Source organism: Garra rufa, chromosome 16 (assembly GCF_049309525.1).
Source record: "Garra rufa chromosome 16, GarRuf1.0, whole genome shotgun sequence".
Lineage (NCBI taxonomy): Eukaryota > Metazoa > Chordata > Actinopteri > Cypriniformes > Cyprinidae > Garra > Garra rufa.
This window is the reverse complement of record NC_133376.1, coordinates 27,754,375-27,771,141: the sequence shown is the minus strand read 5'-3', so window position 1 is coordinate 27,771,141 and position 16,767 is coordinate 27,754,375. Positions and strand designations below refer to the sequence as shown.

At 36.7% G+C, this 16,767-nt stretch overlaps 1 protein-coding gene across 1 annotated transcript in view; it reads right to left on the bottom strand.

Annotated features, from left to right (window-relative positions):
- Positions 1-991: 991 nt before the first annotated feature.
- glra4a (glycine receptor, alpha 4a) overlaps positions 992-16,767 on the bottom strand; it is a 55,855-nt gene continuing 40,079 nt past the window's right edge. Inside the window, exons 6-9 of the mRNA XM_073820456.1 lie at positions 12,928-13,065; positions 12,495-12,709; positions 10,222-10,371; positions 992-1,935 (exon numbers count right to left, since the gene is read on the bottom strand). Coding sequence (XP_073676557.1) covers positions 1,642-1,935; positions 10,222-10,371; positions 12,495-12,709; positions 12,928-13,065 — 797 coding nt within the window. The 3' untranslated portion in view covers positions 992-1,641. The remainder of the gene's footprint in view (positions 1,936-10,221; positions 10,372-12,494; positions 12,710-12,927; positions 13,066-16,767) is intronic.

Here is a 16,767-nt window from a genome sequence, read left to right as displayed (position 1 = left end):
CATTCATAATAAGTCCAATAAGATGCATTTCAAAAATACACTACCATTCAAAAGTTTTTGATCAGTAGCCTAAGATTTTAAGCAGCAAATTAGAATGATTTCTGAAGGATCATGTTTTTGCTACATTTTGGATCAAATAAATGCAGGCTTGGTGAGCAGAAGAGACTTCTTTAAAAAACATTAAAAAGTCTTACTGTTCAAAAACTTTTGACTCGTGGTGTAAATGAATAAGGTGAACGAAATAGGGTTGAATTTCCATTTCATGTTGACTTTAATGAGCATAGCAGTTGGTTAAGTGTTTGAAACCTGGTTAATCTGTGAACAAATGGGGTGGCATTAATCTGCATTTATCACTTCCTCCACAAAGCATTGTTTCCTTTTCCACGTGTTCGTCTGTACATACGCTCACTCACCCGTGGGACACTAGCATACAGAAGACTAGATTAGTTACTCCTTAGACAAAGGGCTGTGCGCAGAGGTTGACGGCCTTAATTCATTGTCATTAGCAAAGAACGCAGAGTCCTTTTCAAACTCATTAGCTGATAAAAAACACCTTGTGATTCCCATTAAAATCCTCATCCGTCCTCCTTCAGCACTAAGGCTTTTCTCCTTCACCCTGCATCTCTGCACATCCTCCAACGGCTCTCTGGACAGGAAAATAAACGAGGGCTTTTATGTTGGACTGAGGGACACATTTGGGGCTAGAAATAATAAAGAATGGCTGTGATGTGTGATACATGTCTCTGTTTGTTGACAATTAAAGCCTAGTGCTGCCACATTGATAGAGCGTCACAAATCATCCGTTTCTTTCAGGCATTAGTTTAAGCAATTTAACACATGATGGAATGATTTGGATTGTTGCATTTTCTAAATAGAATGATTAATGTTAATAAACAGAAAAATCACTCTGAATGAGTTCATAATACTGAAATAATGCTTTTGTGTAACGTTTTGCACCACAGTACAAAACAACTCCAACTTCCTGGTAGAATATCCATTTATTCAAAGTCAAAAGACAAAAAGAAATACACATTTGTGCTGTCTGCAGTCTGTGAACAACTCTGCATATATACACTTTATACAGTCATATATATTTATAATCTCATTATTTAGTAAAACAGTAGCCTATACCGTTCCTCTGTAACTATTTCCATGAATAATAAATCCCAATCCTCCCCTTCACAGCCCATTAGTTTGGCATTTTAAGATGTAAAAAACACATTTGTTTTGAGGTTTTCAAAAACATTCATTCAAGGATGCGCCTTGTGGTAAAATTCAAGTCGAAAAAATTTTCTATCCAGCCGAGAATCTTTCAGCCAATAACTCAAATGGAGCCTACAAAGTGAGGACAATAGCACTGGCTATTAGTGCAATCCACTCGAAATGAAGATGTGAAAGAGAGGAGAGCCAGGTCCCCCAACAGCAGCATTTGCATCTACGAGCCCCCTTCGCTCTGAGTGGGCACTTTAAAATCTTTTTGAAATCCAGAAGTCACACCTGAGCACATGGTTTTAGCACTGATGGCATTTCTGGAGTGAATATGCCTTTGAAATACACTTCTAGTGTGAACATGATAGGCGGTTTTGGTTCAAATTAGAAGATTAAGAAAAGAAAAGAAGCAGTAAGATGAACAAGTGGCGATTACAGGCTGGCGTGGATGTCCTCGTGTCGCAACACTTTGTAGGTGATCCAGTAGAAGACGTTGAATATGAGGAAGCTGAGAGGAAACACGGCTCTTGATATGGTGTCGATTCGCTTGGCTCGGTCCACGAAACGCTTCCGGACGGCCTCTCCGTCGTACAGCACTTGCACTGGGGGTGGTGGGGCGAATACGGTGGACCCCTCCACGGTTGTCCCGTCTTTCGCTTGTAAGCAATGGCCCAGTCCGTACCCACGAAAGTAAAAGCCACGGCTTTCCCGAACAAGCTCCTCCTCCTTTAACAGAAGGAAAAGCATTTTGAGTGTTTCAGAGGCAGGCAACAAAGAAAAATTGATAAATGCTCCTCTCCCATATAACAAAAAAGTGCCAGTCCATTACTGAAACTGCAGGGCATTTTGAAATAAAAGCACTAAAAAGACTGTGGGCTCAACTTTACTCGGTGTTTGAGAAAGTGCACACCTGTTTAGTTTTTAGATGGCAATATACTTAAATGCAGATACTGTATGTAAAAAGTAAAATGTCAAGTGAATATGCTTTCTTGAACAGTACAGCTTCATTTTGACCCTTTGATCCAATATTTTAGAGGTCATTACTGGAAACATTGATTTTCTTACTCTGTATTTTGTCTTGTTTCTGTGTACCAATATCTAAACATTATTAAGATGCATTTACTTATATAGAAAATGACATATTTTTCTGAAAATTTCAGCTAAAATAATTGACTTTTTACTTAAAACAAGGAAAAAAATCTTCTAATGGGGTGAGGAAAAAACAAGTTTATTTTTCTTACTCCAGATGTTTTTTTCTTGTTTTAAATCTATTTTTCTTTAAGAATTTGTATTAGGCATAAACCCTTGGTATATTTTAATTATTTTTTTTTAATATACTGTAATTTTAATTGAATTTTGTATTTTAATTGAAGAATGTTTAGATGTTTGTATATGAAAAAAATCAAAGTGAAAGAAAAGGTCTTTTTCTCTTTTTTTCTCAATTCATACTATAGTGCCATATGTGACCCTGGACCACAAAACCAATCATAAGGGTAACTTTTTTGAAATTGAGATTTATCATTCTTTTCATTGATGTATGGTTTGTAAGGATAGGATAAGATTTGACCGAGATACAGCTATTTAAAAATCTCGAATCTGAGGGTGCAACAAAATTGAAAAAGAAAGAGAAAATTGCCTTTAAAGTTGTCCAAATGAAGTTCTTAGCAATGCATATTACTAATCAGAAATTAAGTTTTGATATATTTACGGTTGGAAATGTACAAAATATCTTCATGAAACACAATCTTTACTTAATATACAAATGATTTGTGGCATAAAAGAAAAATCGATAATTTTGACCCATACAATGAATTGTTGGCTATTGCTACAGACTGGTTTTGTGGTCCAGAGTCACATATTATGTTCGATCTCAGACGACAAAACAGGATGCATACTTGCGTTTAATATGGGTAGATGGAGCTTAACAGAGCTTTTAATTTGACAGCATCCCAACAAACGTTGTTAAACTGATTTGGTGAATATCGACAGAAGCATGCTTTCTGCATGGTTTCCTTTCCCCAAAAAAGAAGGCTTTATTTCTATATTCCCCTTACTTTTCCACATGTAACACTTTGGCCTAGTTCGTTGTCTCTAATGCCATATAAATTAGTCATTTGGATCAGTTTATCTGTCAATCTATGACAAATTACCCCTTTCCTCGAGAGGATAAGAAGATTAAGTTCTCGTTTAGCTCTTCATTAAATCCTCTGCTTGCACCTAAAAACAATCCAGTCAATCACGTGCCTTGGAATAACGATGTGTTTGGTTTAAGATAAAGACACCCTTTAAAGTTAGTGAATGTCACCTATGAGCACAGTTTAGGACAGTGCTTACCTTATTAATCATGGCCAGGCCGTATCCAGACTCAGAGTCTGAGTCTAGCATGTAAGAAGAACTCTGCTGCAAAAACGTTTAAGTATAAAACAAGTCAGTTCCATTTGCGTGAGGACTAGGGCTACTGGACACTGGGGTCACTCAACAAAATACGGTCTAAAGGAAAAAAACATACCGGGTGGAGGTGGGAATATTTTACCTTAAGCACATACTTCAGTAATATCCATCGTTGCTCAAGTCATACAGTTGAGGTCAAAAGTTTACATACACCTTGCTGATTCTGCAAAATGTTAATTATTTAACCAAAATTAAAGGGCTCATACAAAATGCATGTTTTTTTTATTTGTACCGACCTGAATGAGATATTTTACATAAAAGATGTTACAATATAGTCCACAAAAGAAAATTGACCATGTTTAAAGGTTTATACACTTGATTCTTAATACTGTGTTGTTACCTGAATGATCCACAGCTGTGTTTGTTTCTTTTTTTTTCTTTGTTTGTTTAGTGATAGCTGTCCCTTGTTTGTCCTGAACAGTTAAACTGCCCAATGTTCTTCAGTAAAATCCTTCAGGTCCCACAAAATCATTGGTTTTTCAGCTTTTTGTGTATTTGAACCCTTTCCAACAATGACTGTATGGTTTTGAGATCTTTTTCAAACCTGAAGACACCTGAGGGACTCATGTATGCGATTATTATAGAAGGTTCAAACACTGATATTCCAGAAGGAAACACAATGCATTAAGAGCCGGGGGTGAAAACTTTTGCACAGAATGAAGATGTGTCCATTTTTCTTATTTTTTTTTTTTTAATTTCATACTGCCCTTCAGAAGCTACAGAAGATACTTGTTTTCCAGAAGACCAAATCAGTTAAATTTTTACCCTTATCTTAAAATTATTAAACAATGTAAGCTCTTAGGCCCGGTTTCCCAGACAGGGCTTAGACTAAGCCAGTATTAGACCATAGTTCAATTAGGACATTTAAGTAATTTTTATAAACATGCTTAGAAAAAAACATTACTGGTGTGCATCTTGAGACAAAACAAAGGCACTGATATATTTTAAAATCAATCAGTGCAATTTTATTTCAGTTGAAACAACTCAGACTTACATTTTAGTCTAGGACTAGGCTTAAGCCTTGTCTGCGAAACCGGGCCTTAATGCTTTGTATTTCCTTCTAAAGCATCAATGATTGTTTGAACCTTCTGTAATAGTTGCATATGAGTCCCTTAGTTGTCCTCAGTGTGAAAAGATGGATCTCAAAATCATACAGTCATTGTTGGAAAGTGATTTAAATACACAAAAATGCTGAAAAACCAAATAATTTGTGGGCCCTGACGATTTTTTCTGAAGAACAGCAGGCAGTTTAACTGTTCAGGACAAATAAGGGACACATGAACAACTATCACTAAACAACAGAGTGTATGTAAACTTTTGAAAGGGGTCAAAAATAACATGCATTTTGTATGATCCCTCTTGTGTATGTAAACTTTTGACCTCAACTGTACATATGCGCTGAAAGTCTGCTTTATGCATTTAAGGGGTATAAGGGAAGTGTGTGGACAATACAAAACGCCACATTTTACACCTGGCATTAACATTAATTTATCTATCCAATCACAAGTGATCACAGGAGATGCATTACTATCAGGGGCAAACGACAATTGTAAGTGATCACTTGAGAAGTACAGTTGCAATCAAAATTATTCAACCCCCTTGACCTGCAAGACATTTTGCTGCAGAGAACAAAATTTTGTGAAAACAATTCAACAAAGGCATCAGTACACTATTAGAGAAAGTTTATTCATACACATTTGAGTAATTTTGAGAATGTAAGTTGATGACTAATGAAAGAAAATTAAATTGGCTCTAAATGTTCATGTTCAAAATTATTCAACCCCTGTTCAACATTGCTGTTTTTTAGTCAGTTATTTTTATGGTGGGGAACAAAATTGTCTTAAAACACAATAAAGCCTTTAGAAACACTATTTAAAAACAGAATGAGCTTGAGCTGTTACACATACATACAGTTAGTCCATGCATGTGCTGAAGTTGAGTAGCAAATATGGTAGTCAACAGAGCTCTCACAAAAGCTATAGAGAAGAAATGGTTTTATTATATTATAAAGTCTAAGGCTGTATGAAGATTTTCAAGACATTTAAAAGTTCCTAGAGACACAGCTGGCAGCATTATTCTTTAGTTTAAAGTGTGTTGTACCAGAAAACCTTTGAGGGTGTTGAACAAAAAAACACAATATCATAAAATGTTTGATCAGAGCAACTGAGAAAAACCTGTAATGTACAGCCAAATACTTGCAAGATGACCCAACGAAAGGAGGAAAAACATTTCAATGCAGAGCACAAGATGAACACTAGACAAGTATGGCCTTCATGTTGTGGCATCTTGCCGAATACCACTCTTGACCAAGAAGAACAAAAAGACCGACTTGAACATCCTAAAATTGATCTGGATAGACCTGTGGAGTTCTGGAAGAATGTTTTTTGGAGTGATGTGACCAAACTGGAACTTTTTGGAACCATGGATCAGCGGTATGTCTGGTGCAAAAAAGGCAAAACTTGTAAGCAGAAGAACACCATCTCCATCGTCAAACTTTGAGGTGGATCAGTCCTGATATGGGGTTGTTTTACTTTAGCAGGAAGTGGAAAACATGACTGTATGAAGGACATCCTGGATTCTTTGAAGTATCAGGACATTTTTGCAAGAATTGTGATGCCTTTGGTGCAAAGGCTGAAGCTATTAATCAATTGTCTTTCCTGCAGGACAGTCATCCCAAAGTAAACATCCAAATCTACTTAAGCTTGGTTCAGGGATCAGTCACAGAATGTTCTTGAGTGGCCTGTTCAGTCTCCAGATTTAATTCTCATTGAAAATATTTAGTTGAATTTGAAGAAAGCAGTAGCAATGTGAAACTAAATATTATCAGTGGTGTAAAAGCTTTTTCAGGCGAGGAATGGGCCAAGATTGCAGTAGAGAGGTGACAGAAGCTTCTAAACACTTCCAAGCAGTGTTTATTGCTAGTTTTAAAGAATAAAAGATTCTTCACCAGGTTTTACTTTTGGGGGTTGAATTATTTTGAACATGAACATTTAGAGCCAATTTAATTTTCTTTCATTAGTCATCAACTTACATTCTCAAAATTACTCAAATGTGTAATAGTGTACTGATGCCTTCGTTGAATTGTTTTCACAAAATGTTGTTCTCTGCAGCAAAATGTCTTGCAGGTCAAGGGGGTTGAATAATTTTGATTGCAACTGTATGTTCATACCAGCTGTGAACTGGGCCAGTAGGACGGAGGGGGTTCTGGGTTTATGGGACTCAGTTTTTGCCCGTGGGCAAATAAGATGGGGATACAGATGGTATTTTTACCCTGGCGCAGGTGTTGCAGTGCTGGTTGAATTTGCCGTTGCCATTGCCAGGGAGCTTGTTCACTCTCCGCAGTGAGTCGAAGCTTCCTGGCTGCATTGCTCGATCCTTCATGAGGAAGAATGGCAGTGAGCATGGCACATCGTGAAATGTTTTGTTTCACAGTTCTTGTTATAAAACAGTTTGGAACATCTGTCTCGTTTTTTCTCTAAATTAACTTCTGGGGATCAATAGAGCGCATCCATCCATCCATCAATCTGTCATTCTTATGTATCTTGCACAGTTCAGTGCATCTTCAAGCATCAAATAGTCCGTAACATTTCTAGGCAGGCTTGAGCAGACTCATTTTCATTAATATTGGCAGCTGTGTAAATACTTCAACAAGAATTTAAGAGACAACAGCCATCAAGCCGCTGCTCTCCAGCACCATCCAAGTTGCTAGGCAACACTGCTTGTGAGTGTACACTTCTTTGCAGGTTGCTGAGGGACACTCCAATAAAGTGCACACTCAAGCTAAATCCGACCATTATCTTTCAGACTCTTCAGCAAAACTTTTATAAAGTTCGTAGACAAGTTGATAATGATCATGCTGATGTTTAAGACACATGTCTTGGATTATGAATCACGATGGTTGACTAATCATTTTGGCACATCTCAAAACTTTTGCAATCTATTTCATTCCATTGTGCTCTGACTAGATGTTTTCGAATGCAGCAGTTGTATCTCAGAATTGTGAGATACAAACTCAGTAATTGTTATCTAAAACTAAAACTATTCAAATTGTTTTGGTAATTGAAATAAAGATTAAATAAAACGAATATTAAATGGAAAAGCTTAAAAATATATATTGCCTTGGCAACTATTTGAAATGTATGGAAGCCCATTTCCACCACTGAATAAAAAATAAAAGGTAATTGCAACTTTTTATCTCACAATTCATCAGAATTGTGAGATATAAACTCGCAATAGCTATCAATTCTGAGAAATAAACTCATATTGCAATTCTGACTTTATAACATGCAATTGCGAGTTTTTAAAACAGAATTGTGGGATATAAACTCACAATTCTGATAACATATCTGAACCCCCCCCCCCCCCACTCAAAACTGGATTTATAACTCGCACTTGTGAGTTTATATCTCACAATAAAAAGGAAAAAAAAGTCAGAATTGTGAGATACAGACTCACATTTGCGAGAAAAAAGTCAGAATTGCATGATATAAACTCACAATGAAGTCAGAATTGCGACTTTATGTCTCGCAATTCTTACTTTAAACTAAAGAAACTTGTCGCAATTCTGAGTTCATATCTCTCAATTGTGACTTTTTTTCTTAGATTTGAGAGTGTATGTCGCAATTCTGACTTTATACCACGCAATTGCAAGTTTTTCACTCTGAGAACATATCAGTCTTTTTTCTCCCTCAAAATTGGACTTTATAACTGACAATTGCGAGTTTATATCTTACAGTTCTGAGAAAAAAGTCAGAATTGCAAGCTTGTGTTACACAATTATGAGAAAAAAAGTCAGAATTGTGAGATACAAACGAAAAGTCAGAAATGCTTTAGAAATTCATATCATGCAATTCTGAATAAAAAAGGTTATTGTGACTTTATTTCACAATTCAGATTGTTTTTTTTCAGAATTGCGATGTAAACTTGCAACTGCGAGTTACAAAGTCAGAAGTGCGTGATATAAACTGGCAATAAAGTCAGAATTGTGAGACAAAGTCGCAATTCTAAGAAATAAACAAGTCACAATTATCTTGCAATTTAGATTTTTTTCTTAGATTTGCGAGTGTATGTCGCAATTCTGACTTTATAACACGCAATTGTAAGTTTTAAGTGAGAACTGTAACATAAAGTCGCAATTCTCAGAACATATCAGTCTTTTATCCCCTCAAAATTAGAGCTATATCTCACAATTTTAAGAAAAAAGTCTAAAGTTTATAACTTGCAATTGCGAGTTTATGTCATGCAGTTCTTTGAAAAATAGTCTGAATTGTAAAATAAAAAGTATTTTTTATTTTTTTATTCAGTGGTGGAAATGGGCTTCCAGAGAAATTACTACTAAAGTTACCAAATAAAATAAAATAAATTCAAAATATTACAAAAAAAACTAAAGCTAATAAAAATGGCAAAAGCACACACTTAAAAATGAAAACTTAAAATATAAAAGCTAATTAAAAAATTAACAATTACTATAATATCTATAAATAATACTAATATAACAGCAATGTTTTTTTTTTTTTATATATAAACACCCCTAAAAAACCATCACATGAATCTAAAACAGCCTAATTCTACGTCTAATAAGTCGACTAGACAATTCATGCAACCCACAACTGTTTAATTCAGAAAATATGTGGTTTTGTGCATCCCTGAACCGGGCACGATCCTCTCAGCACCCATCTGTTTGTGTTTTCTTTAGCAGGAACATGTGGCCTAATTTGTCTGTAGTGTTATTAAGGCAGGATAAAGCCAAGGATTTGTGGTATTGATTAATTCTGGCCAGTAGTTGGTCCATCAGCCTAACAGCTCTCTCAGCCAGTGACCCATGCATCGATACCACCCAGATTGATCATTCAGACCAGAGACTTTCTTGGCGGGAGAGAATAGGACGAAGACTAATGGCCGCCTAGATCTCCAAGGCAGGAGGGGGAGGAAAACCCGCTCATTCTTAAAGGGAGTTATTCTCATTTTTCTCTCATTATTGATTCAGATCCAACCAACACACTCGTAAATCTCCAGCACTGTGAGCTTGGGCGGTGAACACTGTCGTACAAGCCAAGAAAGTACCCTAGATGGTTTAGCCAATAGTAGTTTTAAATGTGATTGTTGGGCTTTGATCTGTATTATAGTCCAAAATTTAGCATTTCAGGATTTATAAAAATTACATTTAAAATCTGTTAGCATTTAATGTGTTCAGAGTGATTTTACACTCCAAAGTCCTAAGGGTATTTTCTAAGCTTTTCGTTTAGAAGCCTCAGTCAGTGTCTGTGATCTCGGATCAGGAAGCAGGTTGCTGGCCTTTGGAAATTGGCTGTGGCAAGGCTTTACAAGGTGGCACAAACGGTGGGCTCAGCACAGGGGACTGTTCACTATGGAAACAGGCTGATCTAAATTCCCCCACACGAGATGTGACAGCCAGCTGTAGCCTAGTGTGGCCGTTGCCAGTGTTTGGATATGTGGCTGAGCACAATGAGAAGAGATGCGAGTCAAAGTGTAATCCAGGGTGACAGAACAGCCTGTATTTGTTTGTGTGTATGTGTGTCTGTGTGTGTTTGTCGCACTTACTATTCTCTGCCTTCGCTGCTTCTTGCGCAGCCTGATGAACTCCTTGTGTTGCCTTGAGACGAAGTTGACTGCTGCGTACTCCAACAACGCAGCAAACACAAACAACAGACAAACGGCCATCCAGATGTCAATGGCCTTCACGTAGGACACCTGGGAATCACAAGGACAAAACCAGTATCAATAGCTAATCAATAAAGGCATTGCTAGGAATAATGAGGCAGTGTTGACATTAAACACATTTTTATTTGATGTAATTGTTACTTTTTTACATAGCCTTTAGTACAAAAAAATCTGAAGCAGCCATTATTTCAATTTGGTTTAAAATGGATATGTCCAATTTTACAACTGTTAATTTATGTTTATTCATGTTCATTTTAATTTCCGTCTAATTTATGCTTAATTATATATACTTTTTTTTCACTTAATGAGTCCAATTTTTATAATCACCTTATTATTATAAAACCATATGTTGTTATTAATGCTAAATACTTACATTTACCCAATTAATCAATATTTTAAATGTTGTCAATAATAAGACAACAATAGACTAAATTGACTATGTAACTAAATTATACATGTAAACAACAGGAGCTCATAGGGCTGCAATATTATGACAAAATTCTTTATTGTAGATTATTGCTATTAATATTGTAATGATTATTAATATGGATATAGAAAACTATATACAACATCTTTGTTTCGTTTTGGGCATGTCACATTCTGGCTTCAAAGACAAACGTTAGCCACGTTTAGCTCAAGTTATGCAAAAACTCTTGCTATAGTCACTGAAGCTATGAAATTAATATTTTACTTACATATTACATCTTAGCTGCACTGTGTTGTTTATGATGATGTTATTCGCGATACCGCGCACTCATCACAGCGCTGACTAATCTAAGCGCCTCTGATTGGCTCGTTTTCAGCTTTGACTAATCTAAGCGCCTCTGATTGGCCAGTGCATTCTTAAATTCAACTGAAATGCGTTTGATTGGTTATAAGGCTCAACACTGCACAAAACAGAGCGTACAAGCAATTTTTGCACCTTTGTCTTGAATTTATGGGCAATTTTTGTTCAGTTGGTGGCATTTTTGCCACAAAGCCTTGTATTTCCAACCCTGGTGTGAAGAGTCAAAATATATTTAATTTTTTGAGTTCTTCGGACCTACAGAATTCATGTAAGTGACAGTTTGGATTCAGAAAAGCAAATGATTTATTAAGGAGTAATGCATAATAGCCTACATTTAGGCTGTATAGCTCTCAGCATAAGGTTTGTATTATTTGCATTAAAAACACCCCCCCAAAAACAATTGTAATCTGTCAAGTTTTTTAGATCTGCATGTCTTATTTCACTTAAAGGAATAGTTACCCCAAAATGAAAATTCTGTCTTTATTACCTGAAATGTCCTAAAAGTTTATGACTGTGTTTCGTGGTTCTTTGAACACAAATGTGAATTTTAAAAGAGTAATCCTGGCCACTCTTTTCTACTACAGCTATCAAGCTAAATGATCTTTAAGGTAAATCACTTTACAAAACCAATAATTTGTTCATTAACCAAACTGATCCGAATCTCAAGTTCAAAACAATCACTGATCTGATCTGATAGTACTCAGGAAATACAGTAAGAATTTTTTTGGGTTATGTCTTCTTATTATAGGAACTGTTTATGGATTTGTTAAGGAATTGTAATTGTTGGAAGATTAGTTCACTTCCAAAATAAAAATTTCCTGATAGTTAATTCACCCACATGCCATTCAAGATGTTAATGTCTTTCTCTCTTCAGTCGAAAATAAATAAATTAAATTTCTAGAATTTTTCTACATGTAGTCGACTTTATAGTGGACCTTAATCCTGTTGGCACCTATTGAAGTCTACTATATGGAGTAAAATCCTGAAATGTTTTCCTCAAAAATCTTAATTTCTTTTCGACTAAAGAAAGAGAGACATGAATATCTTGGATGACATGGGGGTGGGAAAATGATCAGGAAATGTTATTCTCAAAGTGAACTAATCCTTTGAGAGGATTGCATTTGAAAGATAATTCATAAAATGAGTTTTTTAGTGAACAAATTCTGAAACAAAATCAATCCATCCTTTTCCTGCTAATTTAACAAAAAGCTCTTTAGGCTTATTCCCACCTCTCTCTGCTCTCATATGTTTTCCCTCATTTTTATTGATTGTCTCATTATTGCACTCATTATTTTATAACTGCAGTTTCTGAATTGTTTCTCTGTTTTTCCCCCACACAGGAACTGAGTCATTTTGGTTATGTTACCTTGGGTAGAGAGGCTCGTGAACCGGAGCTCTGGGTGGTCATGGTGAGCACAGTGGTGATACCCAAGCCTACCCGAGCAGGTGCGGCATCCATGTTGATCCAGAAAGACACCCAAGACAGGATGACAATCAGCAGACTGGGGATGTACATCTGAATAAGATAGTAGCCCATCTGTCTCTCTAAGTGAAACTTCACCTCAATGCAGGTGAATTTACCTTGGAGATCACAAAGAGTTTCATGACTGGTAAGTAATTATGTATAGCAACTTTTAATGCATTTTTACAGCTAGTTAAGTATCTCTGGTTGGGAATTACTGCTGGAGTATATTCAATAATTGTATTGCAGGTTTATATATTGGCGACACCATTTAAATGCATTCCATTTTTTAAAATATATATCTGTTGATGTGTGTGAAGGTCATAGTGAAACGTACCTGTGTTGTAGTGCTTAGTGCAGTAGCCAAGATCCTTTTCCTCCTTCAGTAAAAATTGAGGAAGAGTCAAGTCATCCGCCACCTGCACAGGGCTATCAGAAAGCCACTCGAAGATCAGATCGTTCATGGTGTAGCCAACTGTGAAAAAGCAGAGAGAATAAGTTAGAAAAATGCATATCTGTGCAAAAGAGTGTGAATTGGACCTGTCATGCTTCCTCTTTCATCCCATACTTTGTACATTGTGTAAAAGGTCATGGAATCGAATTTATGAATAGAATGGATAGAGTGAAGATGTTATGCTGTGGATTATTACACTATAGACAGTGTACCGTAGTCTAGAAATGACGTACACTATGACCAGCCTGAAGTATTTAAGCAAATTAATTGAAAATCTCCCTCTCATATCATTATTTCATGCTTGTTGCCTCAATTTCTTTACATCCCCCACATCATTTCTAACAGCTCTGTAGTACACGGTGAGATTAGGGGCCTATTAAAAATGCATGAGGCATGCAATAACAGTGTAGAATACTTGACAAATCTGAATAATATTGATGTCTATCAGAGACCCTCAGGGATTTACAAAGACATCTATTATTCACTAAACTCTCATCCCCCCTCCGTCTTCAAAACAACAAACCCATGAAAAAAGGATGAAGACTGAAAGTCCTTGAATGTCACGGCGTCTTTGAAAAGTTTGGTGTGGTTCTAAACATTGTATTCAAACTAGAACAAGGAATATGAATGTTTTCCAATATGAGGAAGGTTTTCTTTTCGTCTACTGTCTCAAATGTCAATATATATCAAAAAGGAATTAAAGGAACCGTATGTAAGAAATGTATGTCAGTTAATCATAAAATGGCCCTGACATGTCACTAGACATTAAGAAATCATGTTCATTTCAAATACTTATATCACTGACAACAGTGGTCCGGCCAGGATATTGTCATTTAAAAGTGAGAGTTGCAGCCCTCAACTGATGTTATTGTTGTCGTTTTGTGTTTTGGTCTGAGGCTCCACCCTCCAGCTATCTACCAATCACGAAGTCAGTAGAGTTTCGTGAGACGGGTTGCCAGCTATGCTCTAGTTAGTTACAGCTGCTGCTAAGAACGAGTCGAATAAAACATGTATAAAGTTACGAAACCTAAAAGACCTCGTTATGAATCCGAAATACGTCGTGACAAAGTCCGAAATAAAACAAGGATTTGTATAGGAGATGCCTTTGAAAGATGGAGACGGCTGAAAACGGAGAATAATTTGAAGATAGACGCCAACGTTGCTAATTTTCTCCTTGACAGGTAAGATTCATCTATGTTTGGCTAACTTTGCTTCCGTACACAGTGGATTTTCTGCGGTCGCCCGTGCTAAATGCGTTCATAAAAAGCTTTATATCGCACCACGAGCAGGGTATGAAAACAATCTATGTTCCGACTGAAATGTGGTATTACAGTACATCTTTACGAAATATTTGGCTAATCGCCATCTGTAAATTTTTGCGATACATAATTACTTCGCAAAACATCTCTTGTGAAGCATAAACATAATTAACAGAAGAAAAACAAATTACTGTGTAAGACTCGTCACTTGCCATTGGAAGCTCCTTGTAGCAGCCTACTCCTACAGCTTAGCTGGCAACCTCGAGTCGGGGGGGAGCGGGAGGGGATACACCGTTCTACAGTATTTTGAAAGTGATTGCAGTACCAGTTTTGGCCACAATCCTACATACGGTTCCTTTAAATGCAATATAATATGCCATAATGTTAGTCTTTTAGAACTCACTTGTTGCAGACATTTTTCTGATTAAAAATATTGTGACATATAATATACAATTATATTATATTATATATTTTGGATGACTCGAAACCGCAGGCACCCACTCATATCGGATCAACCCACGCATCACTGATGGATATGGATATCGATGGATAGTTCTACAATACGGGCTTTGGTTCTACTAGCGATTTGATTGGAGACCAACAGCCAATCACAAATGACTTTTAATTTTCCGATTGGTTGATTTTGTGGCACACTTGTAACACTGTTGCAAGTTGAGCGAGCGTGTGTGTCAAGAGTTGAGCGCGCACAGAATTAAGAGGTTGAGAGAGAGGGGGACTTGACAGGAGCGCAGAGAATACGTTTGTGAGAGAGCACCTGAGTAAACTGCGTGAGAGGGGTTATTATTGCACGTTAATATGGATAATAGCAAATACATTTATTGAGCATGGAATCGTTTTTTCTTTGCTCAAACGATTTTTTTTTGCGATTTGTTAATTTCTGTTCAAAATATAATGTAATGTGCTTGCAAAATATAGTTCTCTGTGCTCAAAACTTACAATTACTCGCTCAGGATTGAGGCACACATATAACGCTATAGTTACAACATCCGGAAAGCAAAACATATGGGGCTGTAATCATAACTGTGTACAGTTAGGATTGCAGCCCCAGTTATGATTATGATGTTGGAAACTGCAGTAATATGTACTTGCGAAAATATATACGTTTTCGTCATGAGATCCGGTTGCGCTTTCCAGTGTTACTCTGGGTCAAAACATTTTTTATTAGTCTGTGCAGCCTGTTTGATTTGTGTGCCCCTTATAATCCACAAAAGCATCTGTTCACTAAATCTGTATCAGTAATACCTAAAAAAATACCATTCATTTTTGAAGCCTTAATGCTAAAGGCTCACAGCCTGTTTTTACAGTAATCTTACATTGATCTAATTTGTCATGTTCCTACTTGTCCTCCATTTTCTTGCTTTGTCATCGTTCTGTTTAAAATATTTGTTCCCTTATCAACGCTTTTGCACACCCAGTTTTTTAAAACACACTTTCCTCCTTTGTTTTACTGTTCACACCTTTGCTTTAATCTATACTTCTTGCCATCAGCGTCAGATTTCTCTTTCAGGATGTGTCCTTTCCAGACAAGGTGATCCCACCCCTCGGCTGCGTCCTAACACTTGTCAAAACAGTTTTCAGTGGGTGCTTTCAAAGCCCTAAAAAAAGTGCTCTTGTCTAATCAGAAATGATTATGCCCTCCGTAACCACTTTGTTAGGCAATAAACCTGCCTGTCTTCCTATGTGCGTCTCTTTCTGTCTGACCCTACTTCCTAGAGGAGGGCACTTTTAACTGCGGCCACAGAGGAGGGATTTTTCCACTCATTGAATAAATACTGTAGACATACAGAGGACGTAGAAAGGACAGTAAAACACACTGTCTGGGTGTAGTACGTCCCCTAAATCTTTTAAACCATGAGTCATTGAATGTTGAATGAATATAGTTCAGGTGCTGTCTGCGTTCACAACACTTAAATGGGGATTCAAATCAAATAATCCAACAGGCATATCCAGACATGGCATCTGCAGTGCATTTCTGCATTTCACGGATTCCTCATTTGACGCTTCTGGTGGTTAGAAAGGGTGTTCTTTTGTCTCAGGGAGGTGGAATTAAAAGCCTCTCGGGCAACTGAGGTGGGTCACATAATAAAGGGGACACAAGATGAAAGTTTCATTATTGATATCCTTTAAATTGGTTTCAGGAGTTAAGATGCTATCTGCTCTGAGGGCACTGGGGTGGTGAATAGTCTATTTCTTTGACCTCCTCTTTCTTTTATCAAGGTAATAAGGAAGACACTTTACGCACAATTTTAAAATGAGGATGCTGTGTCGCTGATACTTTCTCTAGCCGATTGTTCTTCTTTTTGTGCAGTGAGACATAGAAAACTGTCTGTGTTTTATCTATTTTTTTTAATCCGATAATGCTCAAGGTTACTGGGTTTGGAAGTGGAAATAGACAAACAGTGGATTGTCATTACCATGTTAACAGGATTTGTTAATGGCAGTA